The sequence below is a fragment of the Gopherus flavomarginatus genome, chromosome 3 (assembly GCF_025201925.1).
Source record: "Gopherus flavomarginatus isolate rGopFla2 chromosome 3, rGopFla2.mat.asm, whole genome shotgun sequence".
NCBI lineage: Eukaryota > Metazoa > Chordata > Testudines > Testudinidae > Gopherus > Gopherus flavomarginatus.
The window spans coordinates 251850484-251875985 of NC_066619.1; the positions used below are offsets into that span (position 1 = coordinate 251850484).

A 25502-nucleotide genomic window follows, 5' to 3' on the forward strand; every position below is an offset into this window, starting at 1 on the left:
AAAGTTTGACACCACCTCCTTTACATCCCCTGTTCTGATCCTGTTTCAGGCATCAGTTTCACGACAGTATTCTTACCCTAGAGGTGGTCTGTGATGGGTTGGATCACAGAAACCCACTTTGGGACTGCCACCTGATGTGTCGAGAGTACTTCTGAGCCCTTTTTCCCTGGCAGCGTGGGACTTCAGAATCCTGCCTGGTTGTGCCAGACACACTAGCCTGCTACAAACACAAACCCAGGTCTGAACAACGTCCCCCAAAAGCTGCAGGCTTAACTGAAAACAGCTTAAAAGTGTTCTTGTCTCCAGCATTCAAGTACCCAACTCCCAGTGGGGTCCAAACCCCAAATAAATTTGTTTTACCCTGTATAAAGCTTATACAGGGTAAACTCATAAGTTGTTCACCCTCTATAACACTAATAGAGAGAGATGCACAGCAGTTTGCCCGCCCACCCCCCAGGTATTAATATATACTCTGGGTTAGTTAATAAGTAAAAAAAAGATTTTATTAAATACAAAAGTAGGATTTAAGTGGTTCCAAGTAATAACAGACAGAACAAAATTAATTACCAAGCAAAATAAAATAAAACATGCAAGTCTAAGCCGAATACAGTAAGAATACTGAATACAGATAAAATCTCAGCCTCAGAGATGTTTCTCTTTTACAGACTAGCCTCCTTCTGGTCTGGGTCCAGCAAGCACTCACAACCTTGTAGTTACTGTCCTTTCTTCCAGTTTCTTGCAGGTATCCGTTGGAGTGGAGAGACTATCTCTTGAACGAGTTGAGGACAAAGTGGAGGGGTCTCCCAGGGGTTTAAATAGACTTTCTCTTGTGGGTGGTCACCCTTCCCTCCCCCTGTGTAGAATCTCTGCTACAAGATGGAGTTTTGGAATCACATGGGCAAGTCACGTTTCCATGCATGACTCAGAACTTTACAGGTGGGAGCCATCGTTCACATGCTTCCTTGAACGTCTCCAGGTAGACTTCTTATGTGGGTTGGAGTTTTCCAAGGTCCATTGTTCGGTAAGTGTTTCTTGACTGGGCACTTAACTTGCAAATTCCTTTCTTAAGAAGCAGCAAAGAGTCCTGTGGCACCTTATAGACTAACAGACATTTTGGAGCATGAGCTTTCGTGGGTGAATACCCACTTCGTCGGATGCATGTAGTGGAAATTTCCAGGGGTAGGTATATATATGCTGCTAGAAGAGGGCCTTATCCTCCCTGATTGAACTAACCTCATTATCTCTAGCGTGCTTCTTGCTTGCATATATATACCTGCCCCTGGAAATTTCCACAACATGCATCCGACAAAGTGAGTATTCACCCACGAAAGCTCATGCTCCAAAACGTTTTTTAGTCTATAAGGTGCCACAGGACTCTTTGCTGCTTTTACAGATCCAGACTAACACGGCTACCCCTCTGATACTTTCTTAAGAAGCTGACCAAATGCCTTACTAAGGCTATTACAAATCAAACTAATACATAGCCAATATTCATAACTTTGAATAAAAAAATGATACACACATACAAATAGGATGAATATATTCCTTAGACCATAACCTTTGCAGAGATATATTACATGTCATATATACATTCATAAGCATATTTCCATAAAGCATTATGGAGTGCAACATCACATGATCTCCCTCCTGCAGAGAGGAGCTGTGGAACCAGTCCCTGCAGGCTTTCAGGGCACAGGGTTCTGTTCCAAATATTTTCTGGTGCTTGAGAAGCAAGGGAGATGAAGACCCATCTTGGATTTCTGATGCCTTAACCATTCAATTCGCAAGCTGAAATTGTGTGTGATCACACTTACGGCTATCATTCCCTAGCTTTCAATTACGGAGGACGTCTACTTCCATGTTAATATACACTCAACCCACAGACAGTTCCTGAAGTTCACAGTGGTCTGCGAGACTTCCGGTACAGGGTCCTCTCATTCAGACATACTACTGCTCCACGAGTCTTCAGAAAAGTGTTTTCTGTGATAGCGGCATGCCTGCGATGGCAAGGAGTCTTTGTTTTCCCTTACTTAAATGATTGGCTGTTGGTGGTGCAATCCGGAAAAGAAGTTTAATGTATTGACATCCCAGCTCCTTCTACTCCTCTCCTACCTAGGGGTAAGTGTGAATGTTGAAAAATCAACTTTGCACCCTACACGGTCCCAGGAGTTCAGTGGAGCACTCATTGATGCAACCTCCGCATGTACTTATCTGCCAAAAGTCAGGTTCCAGACCTTACTGGACCTGCTTCCTTCAGTGACATCCAATCCCTCTGTCTCAGCCAGAACTTGCTTTTCACTCCTCGGCCACATGGCAGCATGCATGTATGTCATGACCTTTGCTCATCTGTGCTTCTGATACCTTACAGCTGTATCTGTAGACATCTACTCCTCCATGCACCAACCCATGGACACCGTTCTCACCATCCCAACAGAAGTCATCTTCCTCTGATTGTGGACAGTCCTGCTCCAGGTTTGATGCAGTCAGCCCTTCCTCCAGACCTCAATGAGTGTGACAGTCATAACAGATGCATTGCTTGACAGCTGGAGAGCCCACGTGGGAGATCACATGACACAGAGAACTTAGACCACTCATGACAGTAGGATGCATATCAAGATCCTAGAACTTTGGACGGTATGCAAGGCATGCCGCATATTTTTACCATCCATCCATTCTTGTCATGTTCTCGTCGTGTCTGACAACTACAGTTTACTATATAAATGAACAAGAAGGCACAAGGTTCCAGTGGTGTGGTTGGAAGCAGTGTGCCTCTGGAAATGGTGCATTGCCCACAGTATCTTCTTGTCGGTGGCTGGCCTGCCTACCAGGGACTCAGAACATGATTGCTGCTGATCTCCACAGGAACTTTGCAATTCACCGGGAATGTGAATTATGCGGCGTGGTAATGGACATTTTTGGTCAATGGGGAGCTCCTGTCAGGGACCTCTTTGCATCTCAGACCAACACCAAGTGCATTCAGTACTGCTCAAGGGAGGGACTCAATGCCCAGATGCAGAGCGACACCCTGGTCATTGATTGGTTGGACTGGATCAACTATGCTTTCCCTCCCCTACTACTTTTGCCAGGTGTCCGTCACAAACTCTGGGTTATCCTGATCGCTCCATTCTGGCCTCACCAGTTCTGGTTTCCTCTGCTTCTCTGCATGTTGAAACATCTGCTCCCGACTTTTCCAGAACTGCTCACACAACACAATGGTAGACTCAGACACTCAGCTCCACAGCCACTTTATCTGACAGTCACCTTTTGACTACCTGATTCTGGAAGGGCCTTGTATGTAAATACCAACCCATTCAGCCTGTCACTCCTCAGTGGGATGTCAACCTCATCCTTACGTCATTTATGAACTCTCCCTTTGAACTCCTGGCCTCCTGCCCCCTCTCTTTTTTCCATTAATGTTGCTTTCCTGGTTTCTTTCACCTCTGCAAGAAGGACTGGCAAACTGGGAGCCATGATGGCAAACCCCCTTTCACCATGTTTCATAAGGACAAAGTTTCACTGTGCTTGCATCCCAAATTTCTACCAAAAGTGGTTTCTGACTTCCACCTCAAGCAACCCATACGTTTGCCAACCTTCTTTCCCAAACCACATGCCTCAAATGAGGAATGGTGGCTTTACACCCTTGATGGCCATAGGGCTCTGGCCTTTTATCTACAAAGGACAAAGCCTTTCTGGAATTCTCCTAGAATATTTGTTGCCATAGCAGAGAGAATTAAAAGGTAGGCCATCTCCACGCAGAGAATCTGAAAGTGGGCCTTAGGGTGCATTGCACTCTGCTATCAATTATTGAGATGGCCCCATTCCATGAGAGCACAAGCATCAGCTACTGCCGCACTTCACAACATGCCCCTTGCAGACATATGTAAGGCGGCCACGTGGAGTTCAATACACACCTTTTCTTCTCATTATGATCTAGTGCATGATTCTGCATGGACGCCTCGTTTGGTGCAGCAGTCCTCTGTTCCACAGTTCCGTACTCTTCCTCACCCCTCTTCCTAACTAGGATACTGCTTGTTAATCACACTCAGTGAAATACAAGAGGAACCACCACTCAAAGAAAAAGGAGAGGCTACTTACCTGTAACTGGAGGTTCTTCAAGATGTGTGATCCCTGTCTGTATTCCAATCCCACTCTCCTTCCCCTCTGCTGGTAGATGTGCGGTAGAGAAGGAACCGAAGATGATGTCAGTCTGCCCCACCCTTTATTGCCTTGGGTAAAACCATGAGGCAGTGCAAGAGCGCACATTGGCCTGCTAAACTCAGGGCTGTGAGTTCAATCCTTGAGGGGGCCATTTAGGCATCTGGGGCAAAAAATCTATCTGGGGATTGGTCCTGCTTGGAGCAGGGGGTTGGATTAGATGACCTCCTGAGGTCCCTCCCAAACTTGATATTCTGTGATTCTATGCACGAACTGATGGACGCTACTACTTTGAAAAGCTCCAGGTGCATGCTCATAACCCTCTTTGGAATGCAGATAGGGACTACACATCTCAAAGAACCTCCAGTTACAAGTAAGTAACCTCCCCTATCTCACATTTTCTGCGGTATTGTTTGGATGCATCACAACCTTTTTGTTGAGCGTTGCTCTGCAATTAGCTCACTTTCCCCTGTCATCCTCTTTCCCTTGTCTTCATCCTTCCTGATGAAATACATAATGTAATTAGAGAGCTGGGAGCTTTTTTAACTTTTATATTGGGGGAAGAGACTGTTACTTTACTTTAATGTTCCTTAGCCTCTCTCCTTCCCCACTACTCCCTTCAGTTGAGTCACTATCTTACTTTGCTTCCCAGTTCTGTGCTGAAGTCCTGCAAGACTCAGTCAATAAGCCTGTTTATTTCATTGTTAATATTTGCTAGTTAAGGGTTTACACTGACTCCCAAAATAGCTACAGTCGTGCAAGCATATAGGAAACTCTTTTGTTGTACTTGTCAATTTAAAAAAATTAGAAAGTAGAGATACATATAAAGGACTAAGTGCCAAACTATTTTTTAAAAAAATCTTAAAACTAGCTTATGTTTTGACTAGGGGAAAAGGGATTTATTTGTATTTCTCAAGCTAAAACTTCTGCATTTTTATAATGTCTAAAAGTACTTTCACTGAGCTAAAATTCATAGTTTGAGACCTAAGTGTTGGTCTAAAGGATACTTTGTATGGTCAAGCTCCATAATGGAATTACTGATAAATTCAATTATAATGGTGTAATGTGAAAATAAAGGAGCACAGTAAAAATCTTCCTCTTACAGTGATTTCTGTTTGTTAGGGGAAATGTGTTAAATTGGGGAATAGGAGTTTACTTCTTGTCTTGACTCTGAAAGGTGAAGAAAATTGAACAGATGCAAGCTGTATTCATTAAAGAACATACACAGTCATTTAAATCACTTATGTTTTTTTTAATGATACAATTGTGAATTTTTCCTTTCTGATTTGCCATTAGAGGTAAAAACAGATGGTAAAGGCTTATTTTAAAGTGTATTCCATTAAATTAACCTGTGCTGCTCAGTGATTGTTCACTGTAATAGGATTTTGCCCCTCTGGAATTCGCTGGAAGGAAATAGGGTTTCAGAAAATTCTCATTCTATCAGGGGGTTCACTATAGCTGGGCTTACTATAGCAGACTTCCATTTGTAGTACTGAAACAGTAATAATAGAGGAATTTTTCACCTTTGAGACTATGTGGAAATCAGGCTTTGACTCAAAGAGGAAATAATTCTGAGCAGATGGCTGTAAAATGTTCCTAGGTGAATTTACTTTTATAGTTTTTAGTTTAGTCAGATAGGATATAGTTGGAAGTGGCTGGTTGTTTCTGCTTAGAATTTGTTTCAACAGTGAAGTAGACCTGAAATGCAGCTCTTGCCCAGTCAAAAAATAGCATATGCAGGATAGGATAGAGGAATATTTATATTTGGTTCATTTAGCGGTAGTTTGGTTGACCTGTGAATTTATGAAGACCAGTTCAACATAGTCTTCATAAATACAACTTTTACATGAGTAGGTGTTGTTTAATGTCTTATTCAACTAAAAACCTTGAAGTAAATTATTACTCATAACTATTAAACGTAAATCATATGTATATCAAAATATATACCAGCTTTTCTGTTTCAATAAATCCTTCAGCTATTCATATATCTTGAATATAAAAGATAACTTGGTTTGAAAATTGCCAAAGATGAAAAATCTGAAGACTGACTGGCTCACTGGATTTATAAGATGGTAACCTAAATATTACCTTTTTTAAAAGTACCTAAATGTTAGATCATTAAATCAGAATATATTATTATAAACAGATTTTGAGAGTTGTTTCCATTAGGTTTTGTGTGAGGATTGTAGTTTACATTTTTAATTTCATTTTGAGGGAAAGAAGACATACAAGCTCATAAAATAGAATCCACTTTTCCTATTTTAAATTCTGTTTTGTGACAGTTAATTTTTTAAAAATTGTAATTTCAACCTTTATGCTGTCATCTCTTTTTAGCAATAAATGATTTTTTTAAGGAATCTTATTAAAAACGAACAGTGTGGTTGTTCCAATATGCTTGTTAGCTATTGGAGGAGTAGAGGGATACGCCTACTCCAGGGTGACTAGAAAATTAAAGGTGCAATAAAACTTTCATTTCCGCTTGCTGGCTTTGCTGCAGGTGACCCCTCCATGACTAGTAGCACGTTTTCCACAAAAGAGGCTCAGATCAGAGGGCCTGCATGTCCTGCCTTGATTTCATCAGAGAGAGAATCAAAAGCTCAGTCTGTTGGCTCTCATATAACTCAAATTGCAAGTGTAGATCTAAGATGGCTGGGAGATCCTATTCTCCCTCTTGGGAGGCTTCCAGTTCTCACACACTGTTACCCAAGGTTCTCAGAACACAAAGCAGTGGTAAGTTAACTGTTCCTTTCAAGGCAATGTCAGGAATAAATCAGTGGGGATAGAGCTCTTCCGTCTGTTAAATGATTGGTACAACAAGAGTGCTTTTATTTAAAACTACTTTTTTATTAAGTCTCAAGCACACACATACATATATGCTTTCACAATAGGTTCAGAGCATTCCAGACATTTATATTTACCCAAAGTCTGAGATAGCTTTGAGGAATCAGCAACCAGCCTTCCGTGAACCCTGCTTCCATTCAGCTGCTGGGGAGTTTAGGTGCCAGATCCTTGCCCAAAGAAAAGTTCCTCAGACAGCTCCAAAGTGTATACTTTTTCCTAATCTTTTATAGCTAACAGAACGCACAACTCATAGTGACTCCTCGTGGGTCACCATAGTAACCTGGTGGGTCACCAATTCTCCTAGTTACAGCAAACTATTCATTATCTCTTATCATTCAAGCATTTCTATTCATAACAATAAAAGTATATAGACTCATAGACTTTATGGTCAGAAGGGACCATTATGATCATCTAGTCTGACCTCCTGCACAGTGCAGGCCACAGAATCTTACCCATCCACTTCTATAACAAACCCCTAACCTATGTCTGAGTTATTGAAGTCTTCAAATTGTGGTTTGAAGACCTCAAGCTGCAGAGAATCCTCCAGCAAGTGACCCATGCCCCACGCTGCAGAGGAAGGCGAAAAACCTCCAGGGCCTCTGCCAATCTGTTGGGAGCACTTAACCAAGGTTTACTATCCAAACATTCCTTCCATTCTTATGGTCTGTTAACTCTGTCCCATCTTCACATTCTGATTAGCAGAACTGCAAACATGCAGCTGTTTAACCTTGCCTTTCTGAGCCTAAGATTATTCCTAGTTATGTGGTATTTTATTTTCAGCTAGCAATGGCCAGACACACACACATGGCTGGACTGCAGTAATGTTAAGTTCTGGGGTTACATTCCCAGTAAAGGTTTGATCTGCTAAAAGATTTTAGAGGAATTCCCCTTTCTCCTTACCTAGTGTGATACAGACTTACCAGACAGTAGACTCTGAACTAGAGAGCGTAAGGAGGATCTTAATGCTTGGCTAAGGAACTCCTGGAGTTCCCAGCCTTCTTGCTCATTAGGACCACCTAGTGGAAGAAGTACAGGTGTCACAGATGGGAATCCCCCGTCTAAAGAAAGATGTTTGTCTCCTTGTTGGCTTCCACTCCTCTTCAGAAGGAAAGGAGAAGTAATATGCTCTTCTTGCATAAAATATCTTTTTTGGAATGTCATAATATGTTCCAGAATGTGGGCAGGTACATCCAGGATTTTAAAACTGTGCTGGGAAAGATCCTTTACCCATTATTCAATCCCTTTAAAGCAGTGTTGCTCCAACTTTTCCAGTCCTGCTTCCCTTACCAGTAGCAGAATCTGTCCATAACCTCCCCCCCACCCTACACACACACACACACACACTCTTTCTCTCTATTACTGCATACCCAAGGCTTCCTTAGAAGTGGAGCTTGGGCTGAAGGCAGAGTTGGGGGCAGAACCTGGGGATGAGGTCAGAGCTGGGGCTAGAGGTGGAGCTGGAGCTGGTCTGGGGGCGGAGAGGGAATGAGGGTAGAGTGGGGTTGGAGACGGAGCTGGGCGGGGGGCAGAGCAGGACTGGAAGTGTGGTATTTCCTCCCTGCCCCCAATGGGAACTATCCCTGCTGCAGGCCCCCAGGAATGTTCCTCCTTGCCCCCTAAGGAGGCTCACGCAGCACTTGGAGAACCACTGCTTTTAAAGTGTTTTCCATCCTGATTAAGTCTAAATGATGGCATTTATAGAAATGGAGGTGGGAATGATAAACAACTCTAAACAGCTCCACACATTGCATGAATGTTGATGGATGCCCACATTTGTGTGGGTGGTAACAGGCCTGCTATTGGGGAAATGAATTTCTTTAAGATAAATTTCTTCTCTTGTCCCTATTGGGTCTCGGCTACTGTAGCAATGGCCACAATATACAAATATAGTCTTGTCCTCTTTCCCACACTGCATCATGTCACCATAAAATGATGCAACACTTCATTACCACATAATGTTGAGACCTCTGACAGCTACTGAAATTGAAGAGCTCCCTCTCCTATTTTGATGTACTCTGACAACTGATACAGTTTTCCCCTTTGGACTTCTTACTTGCTTTGGGGTTCTCTTTTGATACCATGGCCAGTGGTGACCCTGTGATACCAACTATCAAGTCCTCACCCATTTATGGATTGCTCCAGTCAGAGGTCTCCACCTAAACCTGCTATATCTTCTTCAAAGTGTGCGAGGGTAGACACTTGTTTTTCAGCTCTTAAATCTGCTTGCCCACCACTGAAAAGCTTGGAAGGTGACCTTTGAAGAGAAGTAGGAATTTGATGATACAGAAGACCTTCAATGTAAGACAGAAGCTAATGTCACTCTTTTGTGTTACCAGTGAAAATGAAGACTACAGCCATAATGATCCTCAAATTCCACCTCCATAATGATCCTCAAATTCCACCTCCTCCTCTTTTTGTGGAACCCCTCTAGTGTGTTCATTCTATTCCTCCTTCAGACACAGAAATGTACCTTTCAAATTTAGACATATTTTGAGATGATCTTAAACCAGATATAGTTGTAATTAAATATGTAATCATGTACTGAACTAAAAGTTCAATTCTAAAATATTACTTTTTTTACCTGCTTTAGGGGAAAATGGCTGGGTTTCAAACTGTTTGAAAACCAAAACAGTCCCTGTTTCAGTCTGCTAATTCCTAATTCTTTTCAAGGAAAGCTTGCTTTAATCCTATTTGCTTACTAGGCAGAAAAGTGGAGGTGGCAAGAGAAACTTCAATTGCTCATTCTCAAGAAGGGGACTATGTTTTAATTAAGTTTGTGTTGGGTTGACGTCCTTGACGTATTTGACGTGCCAGATATTTTTCATGGTTTTTAAATCTTACATTGTTCATATTGATGGAAATATGCTAATTAGCCTAACTGTTTAACACTGTGTATTGTAGAATATCATTTGAACTCCTTTTTTCAGATGCTGAGTGATTAATCAGTGCAATGAAATGTTGCCATTTCATTTTTTCTGCATTATCCTATTTGTTTTATGCTTTTAAAAAGAAAGTAAAGGTTAGAGATAGAGAATTTTGTTTGGGGGGGTGTATGTCACTAACCAAATATGAGTTTAGAACATCTGTTTCTTTCCAAATAAACCTTTTTTCTTCCTTTTCCTTGTCAATGTAGATGAGAGGTTATTCTCACATGAAAATTAATGTCTATTCACTGTGACAGCAGAAAATGGTGTGATAAGAGAATATCAAAATTGTGTTGTAGATATATGATGCTGCTCCAGTTGCTTTCTGCTCACTTTGAACTGTCTCGTGTTGATATCTGCAGCTGAGAATCAGCAGACAGATGGAGTAAATCTGAGTTACACTGACACATGTGAGCAGGACAAGTAGAAATGCTGCAGAACATCTCATAGTATATGTAACATCCAATTATAGAACACTTAATCTGGAAATCTTGCCACAAAAGTTGAGTAAATTCCCATTTAGAGCAAAATTGCAATCTTTCCTAATGCATTTTTATATAACTTTTCTTTCTCTCCAGTGTGCAGACTGATGAAAGAATAGAAACAATAGAATACTGACATTAGAACTCATTTTTGTTAATAAATTCAGGTACAAATTGCCTGAAAATACCGAAGGCTAGCCAATGTGGCCTTTTAAATAGTTTGCGGATATTTCATTCTGAAGTGTCTTTTATTTGGTGCCATAGTGCTTAATTCTTTTATTTACTCTATTTTTTACACTTGTCATGTAAATTTGTTTAATCTTTTGCCTTCAACTCTGTAGGTGGCCTAGAACATTGGCAGGCATTACTGCATACCTACTGTGTACTCGTTACTCTGCTGGCAGTGGGATATATCCTGGCAACTCTCAGGATGAGAGAAGAGCTTGGCGCAGATGCGACAGAGGAGGATTCTGGGCAGAGGAGGACTATTCTCGGTGCCAGTATGCAAATGATGTTACTCGAGTCCTGTATATGTTTAATCAGGTAATTTGCACTTCTCTCTCTTTTGTGAAACAGTTTTAAAATAACTTCAGTCAAGATCTTCAACCAAAATAAGATTTACAGAAATCTGCTTCCCAACTGCAGCAGGGCTACAACTTTATCACAGAAGTCACAGAATCCATATATTGAGCCGCATACCTCCCAGCCCCAGAGCGCAGGGGTGCCCCGGAGCAAGAGCTGCCATGTCCAGCGGGGTTGCCCCAAGATTGGAGCTGTCGGTGATGGGGGAGAACCTGCAGTTCTGAGCCCGCCACCTCTGGGTGAGATGGGAAGCCTGCAGCTCCCCATTTTGTCATGCGTATTTTTAGTAAAAGTCCAGATAGGTCATGGGCTTCTGTGAATTTTTCTTTATTGCCTGTGACTTGTCATAGAATCATAGAATTATCAGGGTTGGAAGGGACCTCAGGAGGTCATCTAGTCCAACCCTCTGCTCAAAGCAGGACCAATCCCCAGGCAGATTTTTACCCCAGTTCCCTAAATGGCCCCCTCAAGGATTGAATGCACAATCCTGGGTTTAGCAGGCCAATGCTCAAACCGCTAAACTATCCCATCCCCCTCCCCATGACTTTTACTAAAAATATATATGACAAAGTCTTAGCCTTAGTTACAAAGTATCTAGTATTCACTGGATCAATGTATGCACCATTTGTTATCTGATCATTTCTCTTTATTAGCATTTCACAGCTCAGAGCCTAACATTGGAACCTGCGGGATTACACAAAAATTTGGTTTAGCTTTCCTTTAGAGGCCATCAGGTTTTTTTTTTTTAGTGATTTAGAGAATTCTGGCAACCTCCGTAATGGAGTGCACTCACCTCTTGTGAGCACCCCCTGATCATCGAGTGTGTGCGCATGCTGCAGTTTTTTCTCAATTTCCTCCACTAGTTGCCCAGCTGCTGCACTCCCTCTGTCTGAGTCATGCACAGTCCATATGTGAAATTAAACAAACTCCTTCCAGGGTACACAATCCAAACTGTCTCCAGTGTCCTGCAGCCCTCCCTGGGCTCAGTCTTTACTCAGTCCAACAGTGCCTATTATGGTATCCTGGTTTGGTCTGGCTTGGTTGCAAGTCGGACTTGGGTCCCCTAGAGCATCTTCCTGGGGACTCATTACCTCTCCTAGAGTCCTCAGTGACCCTGGCTTTCCTGCTGAGCCCGCAGTTCGCTGACCACAGCTCCCTACTTCTCTGGAGTGCCACAGTTCTAATTCTCTTCCTTAAGGCATAGCTACTTCCTCTCAGTGGCTAGTGGTGGGGGGAACTGGTCCCACCCACTGCTCTGTGTCCGTTTACTAATTGCTGCTCTATGTTTCCCTGGCTCATAGCCCATCTTAGTTGAGTCCCAGCAGCAAGCCAGAAGCTCCTTCCTTGCTCCCCTGGTCCCTGCAGATAACCACTTGTTTAGTTCCAACAGCCAGCCAAGAGCTATTCTTGGGCTCCCCTAGTCCCTGCCAGCAACTGATCTGTCCATTCCTTTCAGCCTCTGCAGCCAGCCAAGGAGCACCTCTTGCTCCCCGAGTCCCTACCAGCAAACTGAAGTCATTCTGGCCCTGCAGTTCCTTTTACATGGGCCTGCTGAGTCCTGATTGGCTGCAGCCTCTCTCATTGGCTACCTCCCCTGCAGCCACTCTAACCCACTTGGAGGACCTCTCTACTGCTCCTTTCCTGGGAGGAGTGTTGAAGGAACCTGAGAGATCTGGGCCTAGTCCACAACATCTCACCCTCAAACACCCTCCCCAAAATGTAAAAGGTTACTCTAGCTGTCTAATCTAGTATGGCGCTGGGTTAGACTTATTGAATTCTGAGCTGCTCTTGTCTCCAATTTAATCACACAGACTCTTGGAACATCACTTTGCTGTAGACAGTTTACTGATTCTGTAAATCATTAATATTTATTTACAAATGCAGATACACTTTAAAAATAGAGATATTAATCATAATCAAAAATATACCATACATTTTTTTACTCTATAAAGTTTTCTGTGTTTTGAGATACTTTCAGGCCTTGTCTAGATTGTAGTGTTTTGTTCTTTGGTATTTGAGTTGATTTGACAATTACTTTGAGTTAACTAACACCATTGTAAATGCAATTGTAGGCACTCTGAATGATTAACAATAAACATTCATGAAATGTCACTCATGTTAGTTAAATGACAATCATTTACCCAAAAACTGGGGTTCTGGGTTTGAAAAACAGTGCTGAATAGCAGCAGCAATCAGGAATTTGCAGCCTCTAGTCAGGGCCTAATATGGTTCTCTTTATGCCCACTCTCACTCATTCACCAATGTCTTGTAAGAATGTTGTAAGAGCTTATGCCTAATATTTGAAAAGAAATATTAAAATTTCAAAATATCACTGCACAGAAAATTGAAATGGATTAATAGTCCTTTTTGTGAATTATGAACATTTACAGATGGAAAAACTGGAAATCTGACATAAGTACAGACTGCAAGTTTCTGTAGTCCTTCCACTGGAAATTAAATTTTAAGTAATATGAAAATGATCCAGGATGTGGTTAGCCTTAAATCTTACTTTTCACTTAATCCTGTTTATTCTTTGTCCCAAAAATATTCCATTAAAGAAAATGAACAAAAAGTGAAAAAGAAAAGAAGAAAAAGCCGTCCTAAAAATATAGAAGGAAACTTTAATTTTTAAACAAGTTGCAAATTAATGCTGGATAAAAGAATTACACACACAACACTGGATCTTCTCAAGTCTAAGCGTGCGTTTACTTTTAACAAGTAAATAAACCTACAAGGTTCCAGTTCCTGGTGCAATTTCTTTGCATGTTTTTCAAACCCAGAATCACTCATAATTGAAACCTCGTCCAAATACATTATTTAATTTACCTGGGAGTTGTAGTCAGCATGGTCTTTTATGTGGACATTTATAAATGAAACACTTTCCTTAAAATTCTGAATAAATTTCCATTAACCATTAAAAGCAAACAGCAAGGAGAGAGAGCCTTAACTATAATCTGCTACAGATATTAGTATGTGATACACATGCAGAATCAGTAACTATGGTTCAATGGTGTTGCCAATATGACAAGATATTAGAAAACTAGCACCAAAACGCCGTCTGGAGTTCAGGGTATCTGGGTTCAAGTCCTTGCTCTGCCTCAGACTTTTTGTATGTAACTTTGGGGAAAAATCACTTAATAGCTGTGTGCCTTCATTCCTCATCTGGGGGTGATAATATTCCTTTCTTTTACTGTTTGTGTTATCTGTGATTAGGGAGCCTGGCTTATATTCTACCCTACTACTACTACTGCTCTTTGGTGGGCAATATTTTTTTCATGGTTAGGGAGAGTTCTGCAAGTCTCACATTAGGAAACTGAATCCCAGAGTGAAAATCCTGTCAAGGATATCTTAAGAGAAGCAGGATAACTGGTCTGATTTTTCCATGTTTAAATGTATAATTATTTCTCTGCTCTATTAAAATTGTAAAGAATGTTCAAAAATGTTATCTTAATATTGAGCTCTGTGATTTAATTATTCCTTTAGAAGAAGTAATCTAAATGTTACCATCTTTTCCTGTGCAACATAATTTTAGGTAGGTCAGGAAAACTTGTTAGTCATTTTTTTGTGCAGAAAACATTTCGATCTCCCAAGATGGTTAAGTTGAATAATTAAAACCCAAGTGAAATCTGGAGAAGATTTTCAGTGCTAGATTAAATAGTTTTTGGGTCCTGTGCACTATGGAAATTGGGCCTCCCCCACACCTTCACTCAGATTTGGCCCAGCTGCCCCCACCATGACAGAGGGGAGAAGGGGACACACCTGAGCGTCACTGTGACCCTAGTCTAATTCTTCTACAGCTGCTGCCCGCCCTGCACAGCGTGAACAGGGGCCATTTAGCATCTCTCTGCAGATGTTCACTGGACACAGAAACAAATGCCTCTCACCCCACATATATTCCAGCAGTCCTCCACCAGCTCCCACTTACACTGAGAGTCCCCATACACATTCCAGGAGCTCTGACATACATCCCACTCACCACAGCCTTGAGTGCCTCCCAACATCCTGGCCACTCACCAGCATCTTCACTCCACTCCGACTCCTGTGGTAGGGCAGCTCCTCCTGATTTTGGCCACCCAAAATGCCAAGTTGCAAAACCACTCAACTTTGGCCCCATCATCATTCCTCCCTTACCCCCTGGCATCATGACAGAGGGACAGGCAAACCAAACCTGAGTGGCATTGCAGGGACTCAGGTTTGGCCCTTCCCAATGCCACCGACAGAAATCTGTTGGTTGGGAGGCCCTCTGACATGGTAAATCCAGGCCCAAAGATTTCTTTTGCTGGACTGTTTTTGTCTTTATTTAAAGACTAGATATATTATTATCTTTTTAACGCCTGGTAGTTTAAATCAAATATTGATCTGGCTCCAAAATGGAAGGAAACCCTTACTAAATAAAATGCTACAATTAATTTTGTGTTAAAGGGAATTCTCCATTACCTTAAGAAAAAAATATGGAAATATTGCATAATCCAGGCAGATGGATATGGAATGTGATCTTTTAATGAATTCATTTTTCATTAAGTTTTAAAAAAAGAAAAGCCCACAGAGATTATATGCAGTATTTGAAGTCTGGAACTTGACTTTTTTTTTTTTCTTAATGATGCATTATGGCTGCTGAACTAATGTACACTAGGGATATCTATCATCGTTTTCTAAAACCATGCTTCCAAATCTGCTGGTGCAGGCACTGATGCTGCAAAGAGAACCATGCAGGTGAGACCCTGTGCAGTGCCACAGGAAGTCAATAGGACTCCTGGGAGGATGCAGGAGTCTGCCTGCCTATTTCTTGTTGCTGGAGTCTGACCTTGAACTTTTCTTATATTTTAGGGAGAGCCTCATTAATTTCAAGTACATTTTCTATTATTTTAAATATGTCAATAGATATTGTGGCTGTGGTTTATGTAGCTTTCTCTTAACTTACCTAGCTATGAAACATATTTTTCATGCTCTAGGAATTTTGGAAAACAATTTTGTCTATATATACAGGAAATAAATGTGCAAAGGAGGAAAAATGTATTAATTGTACTTTATTTAAAAAATTAAGGTTTTGTTTTTGCTTTACAATAGTCTCAGATTTGAAACAGGCATTCTCCTAAATTGTATTTAGATTTAAATTTTCCTTTTTCAGTGCTCATATTTGTTCTTTATATAGATGCCACTCAACCTTACTAATGCAGTTGCAACAGCAAGACAGCTTTTGGCTTACACTGTTGAAGCAGCAAATTTTTCTGATAAGATGGATGTTATTTTTGTGGCTGAAATGATAGAAAAATTTGGAAGATTTGCTGAAAAGTACAAAGAGGTACCTTTAACGTTTGATACCATTTTCAAGATAAGCGGATGAAATATTTGCCTTATTAAAAATACCTGTTTTAAATAATAAAACTTTCTAAACCTTAGGTTGAGGAGCTCAAATTTCAGGTTCTATTCCATTTTTTCTTTAGTAGGTTCCTGAAGTTGCTGACCCATGGTCAAAGACTTTGTACTCATGCTGAGATCCTCCAGCATTCTCTGAACTTGTAATGTCTCTAGTCAGCACTGGAGCAGGGAGATAGGTACAATAAGTCTGGTTTTATTTAGTATAGAGTGGGTCACCCAGGTTTTCATTAGAATGATTTTATATAAAAAGATGGATAATGAAAACCTCCGAGATCCTCTCAGTAATGAATAAAACAAGACTTATCTTTTCCCCCCATGATAGCCTGGCTTTATTCAATATTGAGCTGTATCTCTAAGGTTTTTCAGTCATCTTATATCTTATGGGATATAAGACATCAAAATACACCGCTACCTTGATATAACGTCACCCAATATAACATGAATTTGGCTATAACGCGGTAAAGCAGTGGTTCAGGGGGGTGAGGCTGTGCACTCCGGTGGATCAAAGCAAGTTCAATATAACACATTTTCACCTATAACACGGTAAGATTTTTTTTTGGCTCCCAGGGACAGTGTTATATCGAGGTAGAGGTGTAATATCTTAGAGTGCTTATTGTTGAAAGGGAGTGGGTAGAAACACTGTTTCACTGCTGAACAATGATCTTGATGTCACTAATCAGTGCATTTTGGAAAGTTGGAGATCACAGTGCAATAATTTGGAACTTGGCCAAAAAACACCCCCAATCCATGCACATACCGAACAAATAATGTAGTCTAAAAATTCACAGTAAAACTCTTTTTGGAGGATTTTCACATTGCAGTTCCCTTTTAAATACATAGCTCAGTTAATTTGTCCTAAATTTAATTTTTCTATATGTTTGTGAAATAATTAAAGTAATTTATTAAATGACTGTTTTTAGTACCTCACCTAAAATATGGTTTGCTGCATTATTTATTACATTATAAGGATATTGTTTTCTCAGCAATGATTTGTCAATCTGAGTCACTCTGCCACTACTTGAAGGCAATAAAAGCGATAAAACCGTCAACGTTAAATTCATAGGTAGTGTTTTTAATAGTAGCTGAAGTTTCTCAGTTCCTCTGTTAGATGATGTATTGTTCTTTTTGGTTTTTTTTAAACCATATTTAGTGAAACCTGTTTGATTTGTTGATCTGTTGGAAAGTTGCAAGTGTTAGCCCATTCTCTAGCATGAATAGCCAATACATAATTGGCTTTAGTAATCTTCCTTTAGTCTAAATACAAAGTTTTAAATTAATTACTTCACATTGCTTACCTGGAATTAATTAAAATGTAGAGCTGAAAATATATGAAATACGTTTTCAAATGGCTCTTCATTGTGCAGTTTGAATAGTCTGAAAGATGTAGAATACATGAATTCTAACCTTAATAGCCTCCTCAGTGTCATGTGTCCACTATTAAAAACAAACATTCGGGGGTGGGAAGGGAGGGAGTCTGTGTTTGACTATTCCACATTAGAAAATGGGGGGGGAAAAATCAAGGCTTAGGAACATTTTAAGAAAATTCTTGATGATATTGATGAAAGAGTATGCAAGTGTGACTTTATAATAAGTTCATGATTTATGCCAGCGGTTTTCAAACTGGAGGTCGGGACCCCTCAGGAGGTCATGAGGTTATTACATGGGGGAGTTGCAAGCTGACAGCCTCCACCCCAAACCCCGCTTTACCTCCAGCATTTATAATGGTGTTAAATATATTAAAAAGTGTTTTTAATCTATGGGGGGGGTCACACTGAGAGGCTTGTTGTGTGAAAGGGGTCACCAGTACAAAAGTATGAGATTATGCAGAGAGAATCAATGAAGTTTGATTCCTATAATTTTAGGAATTTCTGGTTGACTTTTACAATAAATTTTCAGTTTATCCAACAGACTTAAAGAAGCGTTATGTTTTATAATGAAATTAATAAGTATTTTATCCATTTGGCTTAGTTTTGATTGATTTCAGAAATATTTATTAAATAAGGGCCTGATCCTGCAAAGTATTGAGTACCGCCCTCTCTCCATTGACTTCACTGGCAGTTGAGGGTGCTCAGCACCTTGCAGCATCAGTCCCTAGTAGAGCAGTGGAAAAGATGTGGCAAATCTTCACTTCCAGGTATGGACTTTCTTGTTTGAAAACCTTAGAAATCTCACTGCTGTCTTCTTACCTGCTATTGTTAAAAAAGTAACACCCCAGATTACAGTAACTGAAAGAGGTCAGTTTTTTGTTTTGTTTTTGTTCATCTGACAGCATTCGTGTATAGTCTCTGCCGCTGTTTCCTCTGTATGAGCCACTGATCCTGTAAAATCTTAGTGTCCTTTACTTCACAGAGCTGTTGGCAGTGCTCAAAGTTAAGAATGTTCATATATGTTTGCAGGTTTGGGGTCTAAATTAGTAAATTTCCAGGGCTGGGGGAAGAGGAGGGAGAGAGGTTGTGGCAAAAGAGGAGAAGAAAGAAAAGCTTAAACTACCAAAATTGACAGTATCTGGGTATTAGGAGTACCATCGAAAACTACTTTTAATTATTGAATATATTAAAGTTGAAGTTGATGGTGGCCCTCTTAAATGTCTCATGCTGTTTTGCTATTGGAGTATAGTATTGCATTTATCTAACAGAAGGGGAAAACAAAATATATTGTCTTTAAAAATAATGCTACAGCAAGGTAAATATCTGACTCTTAAAAGCCTCTCCAGTAACTCATACCTGACAAATAATGGTTGATGTGGTAACAACTGTGGGTTTTTTTGGTTTTGTTTTGTTTTTGGTTTGGTTTTGTTTTTTTTAAAGATGCTGACAGTAGTATTGGGTTTCCAATAATTCTGTCTTGAAAAGGATGTTATGCTGCTTTTGATGTCCCAAAAGATGAATTACCAAAGCTGACAGATTTTTTGCTTGGTGTTTTCTTATTTATGTCCCATACTAGCTTGGTGATGTGATGGTGGACATTGCAAGTAACATCATGCTAGCTGATGAACGTGTTTTATGGATGTCACAGAGAGAAGCCAAAGCTTGCACTAGAATTGTACAGTGTTTACAGAGAATTGCTATGTATCGACTGGCAAATGGGGCTCAGGTTTACTCAACAGTAAGCATAAAGTTCCTTTAATTTAAGTAAACATTTCTTGTTTATTTTGAAATGTGAATTTTTTTCATACTTAATAGATTTTGACATTGTCTGATTTATGCTTTGAGGTCTAGAATATTTGGGATTCCTAAAAGGAAAAAAAAATTATTGCGACCAAATTAACCTGATAGTTATACAGAATGCTTTTCTGGTCTTTGTATAAAATTAATATGCAGAATCCTATGAAGATTGTTTTTATGTGGTATAAAGTTATTTAATGTTTATATGATTTTTCTTGTCACAGTACTCTCCAAATATTGCTCTGGAGGCTTATGTAATAAAGGCAACTGGCTTCACTGGAATGACATGCACTGTATTTCAGAAAGTGGCTGCAACAGACCGTACAGGACTTTCTGACTATGGGAGAAGAGATCCAGATGGAAACCTAGATAAGCAATTAAGCTTTAAGTGCAATGTTTCAAATACACTGTCAAGTTTGGCACTAAAGGTCTGACACTCATTGTTTCTATAGTGACTTATAAGACTTAATTAGAGATTTATTGGTTGGAAAGCAGGCTTAAATTAAGTTTCCAATGTTAAAATATTCCTACTGCATTGTAATACAGAACAATTATTTAAGAACAAGGGCAGAGAAGTTATGAGAGGAATAAGGAGATTGGTTTTGTGTTGCTTTTGGCTTAATTACTTAAAACCATTCTTAACAGACCAGTGTCTACATTTTTAAAAAAAAACGTACCACCACCACCATACTCTCAGGCTATATCTACACTACAGAGTTCTGTCGATAAAAGTTATGCCTCTGTTGCATGTCCACACTATGTTCTTTGTGTCGGCAGAGTGCTTCTACACTGGAAGCTCTTCTATCAACATAGAGAGCAGTGCATTGTTGGTAGCTATCCCAGTGTGCAACTGGATGCAGGGTGCTTTGGGAAGAGTTTGTAATACCTCGTGTCTCTTTTGCCGACAGAACTGTAGTGTAGACAAGGCATTGGACACATACAGGATTTCAGCAGCATAGAAACTGAATTACCTCCTGACCTCTCTTTAATGTTCAGTACATTTATTTTGATATGCTATCTGCGTGTTACACTTAACTTTCAAGTTAAAACAAGTTACCTTTTAAGATGCATTGACTTAACTCAAATTTTTTACTTTGACACACGGTCTAAACAAGTGTGTCTCATATGGTGATTGAGGACATATACATATCTAGATAAATACTGACATTGTGAAGGAGTACAAACTAGAAAACAACTCTGACAGATTCATTTGTCTGTATATAGGGGAAAGTACTTAACTCTGACTCCATGGAAAATCCATTTGTGATTAAATGCCAGTGTAACTTATCAATTTGCCATTACTGCTTAATATTTTGGACCTTCACTGCAGATACGTACTGTACCAATAACTTGTGTACAAAATTGTAGATAAGGCCCGTGCTTGAATTATGGGGGGGGGGAGGGGGGAAAGTGGGAGGGCCCCTACAAGCAGTCCTTCAGGGAACATGGAACAAGGTGCCAGAGTATCCTCTGGCTGGCTCTTGTGCTGCTATTCTTTGCTCTGCCAAGCTGAGTCTTCTCCCCTCTGCTCTAGCCTCCCACCACCACTTCTGTCCTGCTTCTTTCTCTACCTCAACTGCCTCCTCCTCCCTTACCAGTTAAATCTTGCCTTCTGCCCCTGCCGCTAACTCTTCCCACCTACCCCTCCTGCCCTGCCCCAAACTCCCCGATTTCCCTTGCCTGTTGTGCCACCATCATCTGCTCCTGCCTCTTCCCCCTCTCAGGCTCCCCCTGTTGTACCTATCACAGCACTTCTTCAACCCCCACTACCACTTACACCGGTGTGCCTTTTGCCCCTGCCTCTCCCCAGTCTTCTACACTCAACAAACTATCCCATCTTCCCTGCTCTAGTCCTGCCTCCGGCTGCGCCTGACACCATCCTGCCTCCCGTAGCCCTATACTTGCCCACCATCTTGCCCTGCATCCACTCTGACTCTCCCTCACCCCGCAGAGCCCTCTCCCAGTGCACATCTCCTGGAAGAGAAAAGGTTGAATTTTTGCTCCCCTCATCCCCCAGGTCCTCCTACGGTGACTGTTCTGTTCGCTGTCCTCATTCCCATCTTGTAGGTTCCCCCAGTCCTCCTCCCTGCACCACGCATCTCTGGAAGCAGAGTGGTCAGGATCATACGTGGCAGGCATGAACCAATCTGTGCTGAGCAGCTGGCCTGGGCACTGACCAGTACTTCTCTCTTGCTGATGGTCTGAAGGGGCTTCTCCAGAGCGGGCATTGGAGCCTAGTATCCACCAGTAAAGTGCCAAGCTTACTCAGTGGGACCTGCTTGCTCTCATCAGGGGACCCGTAGCCCCTGCAGTGGTGGTGCCAGGGCTGCTGATCAGTCCAGCATATTCCTACTCACTTGCAGACCCTTCCGTCTCTGTGCCACCTCACCATAGGTTTTTGGCACATGGTGTTGCTGCTCTCTCTGAAGCTCCTGGCCCTGCTGCTGGCCATGCAGGGAAGAAGTAAGGGGACCAAACATGTACCCTAGTGCCTTTTGAATAAGTCAGAAATGGTGTAGCTCCTAAAAGTAGTAAGGGGGCCCAGCCCCCATAAGTCCCTCCTGTAATTCAAGCACTGATAATATCACTCCAAATGAAACAATTACAGCATTTACCTTTACATTTGCCTGTGTGCATGTCTTGCATTTGGCCTTGCCTTTTATGTCTAGCTCCCAAGAGATCTCCCAAAACCTTTGGCAGAGGCGCTGGCTGGCATAGCCCTGAAGCACCCAAAGAAAAAAATTAGTGGGTGCTTAGCACCCAACAGCAGCCAAGCTCCCCACCCCTCCCCTCAGTGCCTCTCCCGCCAGTGGCCCCGCTGATCAATTCCTCCCCCTCTCTCCCAACGCCTCCCACCAGCTGAGTTTCAGCTTTGTAGGAGGCGCTAGGAGGCAGTGGAACTGGATAGGGAAGGGGCAGGGGTTTGGGGGAAGGGGTGGAGTGGGAGCGGGGCCTGGGTTGGAGGGGGAGGGGGTAAAGGAGCCCTACCCCACCCCCCATGTAGAGAGGAAGTCAGCACCTATAACTGTAGGAACTTGTTATTAGCAATTTGAGCTTTACTGGCTACCAGAAAGGAAACTATGTACAAAATCTCCTGCCATCTTAAGAACATAAGAACGGCTATACTGAGTCAGACCAAAGGTCCGTCTAGCCCAATATCCTGTCTTCCAACAGTGGCCAATGCCAGGTGCCCCAGAGGGAATGAACAAAACAGGTAATCCTCAAGTGATCCATTCCCTGTCACTCATTCCCAGCTTCTGGCAATGATTAACAAATAATTCCATATTAAAGTTGTGTTTAAGGTTTTTAGTTAAAGCATGTTTTGGTGGATTATTTGAAGCACTTCTGTCCAAAAAAATAATTACAGTCCTGAGCTCTGTTTCCTTCAGACACTGTTGCGCGGAAGGAAACCCAACAGTGATGAATTGGAGGAGCTGCTAAATAAGACTAAAAAATCCCCTTTTTGTTCAGAGATTAATACTTCTTAAAATCTGTTTGTTTATAGAACACTATTATAGAAGCTTCTATTCAACTGCCACCCTCCCTTTTTACACAAAAGCAGAAAAGAGAAATTAGACCAGCAAATGAGTCCATCTATAAGCTTCAACTTATTGCATTTCGCAATGGAAAACTTTTCCCAGCAACAGGAAATTCAACAAATCTTGCAGATGATGGGAAACGACGTACCGTAGTAACACCAGTTATTCTCACCAAGATAGGTTTGTTTTTGATTATTATTACATTTGTATGACCTTAGAAAAATACCAAAGCGTTAGAAGCCTGATCCTTGACACTATATTCAAGAGGTGTGCTAATGTTGTTTCAATTAGTGCACTTCTAAGAATCAGATATTGTCCAGCATTAATATTTACAGTATGTGTTGAAAATTACATTTTTAAACATTTTTATATAAAATCATTTCCATAATTTTTTTCCCCAAACAGATGGTTTAAACCTTGCCAGTCACCACATCGCTATTAATGTGACACTGCGACGTATTGCTCATGGAGCAGATGCTGTTGCGGCACAATGGGACTTTGATTTGCTCAATGGACAGGGAGGATGGAAGTCTGATGGATGTCACATTATCTCTTCAGATGAAAACATTACGACCATTCAGTGCTACTCCCTCAGTAACTATGCAGTCTTGATGGTATGGTATTTTAATTTAATCAGAAATTAAAAAATGTTCAGGAAAAATAGAGAATTAAATGTTTTGCTTTTAGTATAATAAAATACCGTGGGAGTGGGGGTATTCTCACACAGAAGAACTTCAGAACAGTTTTCACATGTTGTTTGTATTGGTTTAGATGTTGGCATAAGGTCTGGCTGAAAATGGTAGACTGGCAACACTAAATTTTACTGCAGAATATTTTAAAGACACAATAGGTTTTCCTTATGAAACCTTTCAGAATGGTACTATGATATATAAATCTATTCTAATGAACTAATAATTGCCAGTATGCTTTTGTGAACTTTAGATTCTAGGTCTAACAATGACAGCCTCAAATGAAGAATAGTAGGCAGGAGAGAAAATAATAGGAAATAACTTCTAGGCAACAATAGAACTTGTCAGGTTAGTTTTAGTGTCCATGGATATGAGGTTTTTGTCAGTTTCTACACCCTGGTTTAGAGCCACTGAATGAAGATTGGTGTAAAATGCCTATTCATCTGGTATTCATGATCATACTTCCTGGAAAAGTGGGTGAATATATGAATATAAGAAAAAAGATTGTTGTTTAGTTACTACACAAGTCAAAGTACAGTATTTGTTAAAGACATTCCTACAAATATTTTGATTTGAATGTCTCCTATGTATTGAGCTCAGTAAAATGATTACACCAATTCTGAAATACAGTGGCAGGAATGAAATAGTGAATTGAGGGAAGTGCCTTCCTCGTAGTAGGTTATCTTTTTGTGACTGCTTGTTCCCAGAAGACCCCTTCTCCCTAACTTAGCAAACAGTTGCTATTCTTCCTAAATCTATATCTCCCAAGATATGACCCAAGGTGGAACAGTACATTTTGTTTCTGACAGGTAAAGCAACAGGGACTCTACTTGTCTGCTTCCTTGTGCTGCTCTGATGGTTCCTACCACAGAGTTATAAGAGCAGACCTCTAACAATCGAAAGTATAGATTGGGATACAAAATTGAGAACATCAGTATAAGAGGAAATGGGGTGAAATACTAATAATAAATAACATTTAGAAGTTACACTTGCAAAATTAGATTGCATAGAGGTATCATTATCAGTATTTATTACACTTGAAATGCTACATATGGTCTTAAAAATAAATCAAACATTCTCTCCAAATCATGTTTTGAAGGAAAAATAATAATTTGGGATAAGTAATGCATGAAGAATGTGGTGACTTTTTATTACTATTTAGCAGAACAGACCGTTAAATTTTAAAATATATATATTTAATAAAAGAGAAGATTAAATGGTAGAATACCAAAAAGCAGTTTTTTTTAAAAGGGGGTCTTTGTAAGATTTGGTGTGATGCCCATTGTATATGAAGCCTTTTAAATGAGAGACAGCTTAAATGAAAAGTTTCTATTTTTGAATGGTTGAAGGTACTTTCATCAGTACAATCCTAGAATTGGATACTCGATTCTTTTATCTTACTTTTTACATTTAATTCTCTAAAATGTAATAGACTTTTTTAAACCTGAAATATGTTACCTATGCTTGTTCAACTTCTGTTCAAGAAGGGATTTTACTTCAAGTTAAATATAATTCTGCCACCTGGAGGAAAGAAAATTAAGGAGATACACAATCTATGTGTTTGCATAGACCATTAATCTGATTAGATTTCTGTATTCACACATAAAGATTACATAGAACATTGTTGCTATGAGTGCATACACAGAATTAAGTTTCCACAGAAAAAAAATATTTTGAAAAGGTTTAAGGCGACAAAGCTAGAAAATGACTCTTAAGGATTTGAGCCTCAGTGCCTGACCACAACTTA

At 40.5% G+C, this 25502-nt stretch overlaps 1 protein-coding gene across 6 annotated transcripts in view; it reads left to right on the forward strand.

The window, feature by feature from the left end:
* The window catches only part of ADGRA3 (adhesion G protein-coupled receptor A3), a 115045-nt gene that overhangs the window by 63910 nt on the left and 25633 nt on the right, over positions 1–25502 (forward strand). For 4 of the 6 annotated variants that reach the window (XM_050947371.1, XM_050947372.1, XM_050947375.1 and 1 more), the window contains 6 exons: positions 10744–10945; positions 16137–16286; positions 19307–19468; positions 19752–19955; positions 23033–23246; positions 23472–23680. In XM_050947371.1, coding sequence (XP_050803328.1) covers positions 10744–10945; positions 16137–16286; positions 19307–19468; positions 19752–19955; positions 23033–23246; positions 23472–23680 — 1141 coding nt within the window. The remainder of the gene's footprint in view (positions 1–10743; positions 10946–16136; positions 16287–19306; positions 19469–19751; positions 19956–23032; positions 23247–23471; positions 23681–25502) is intronic. The other 2 variants (XM_050947373.1, XM_050947374.1) reach the window with 2 other exon arrangements.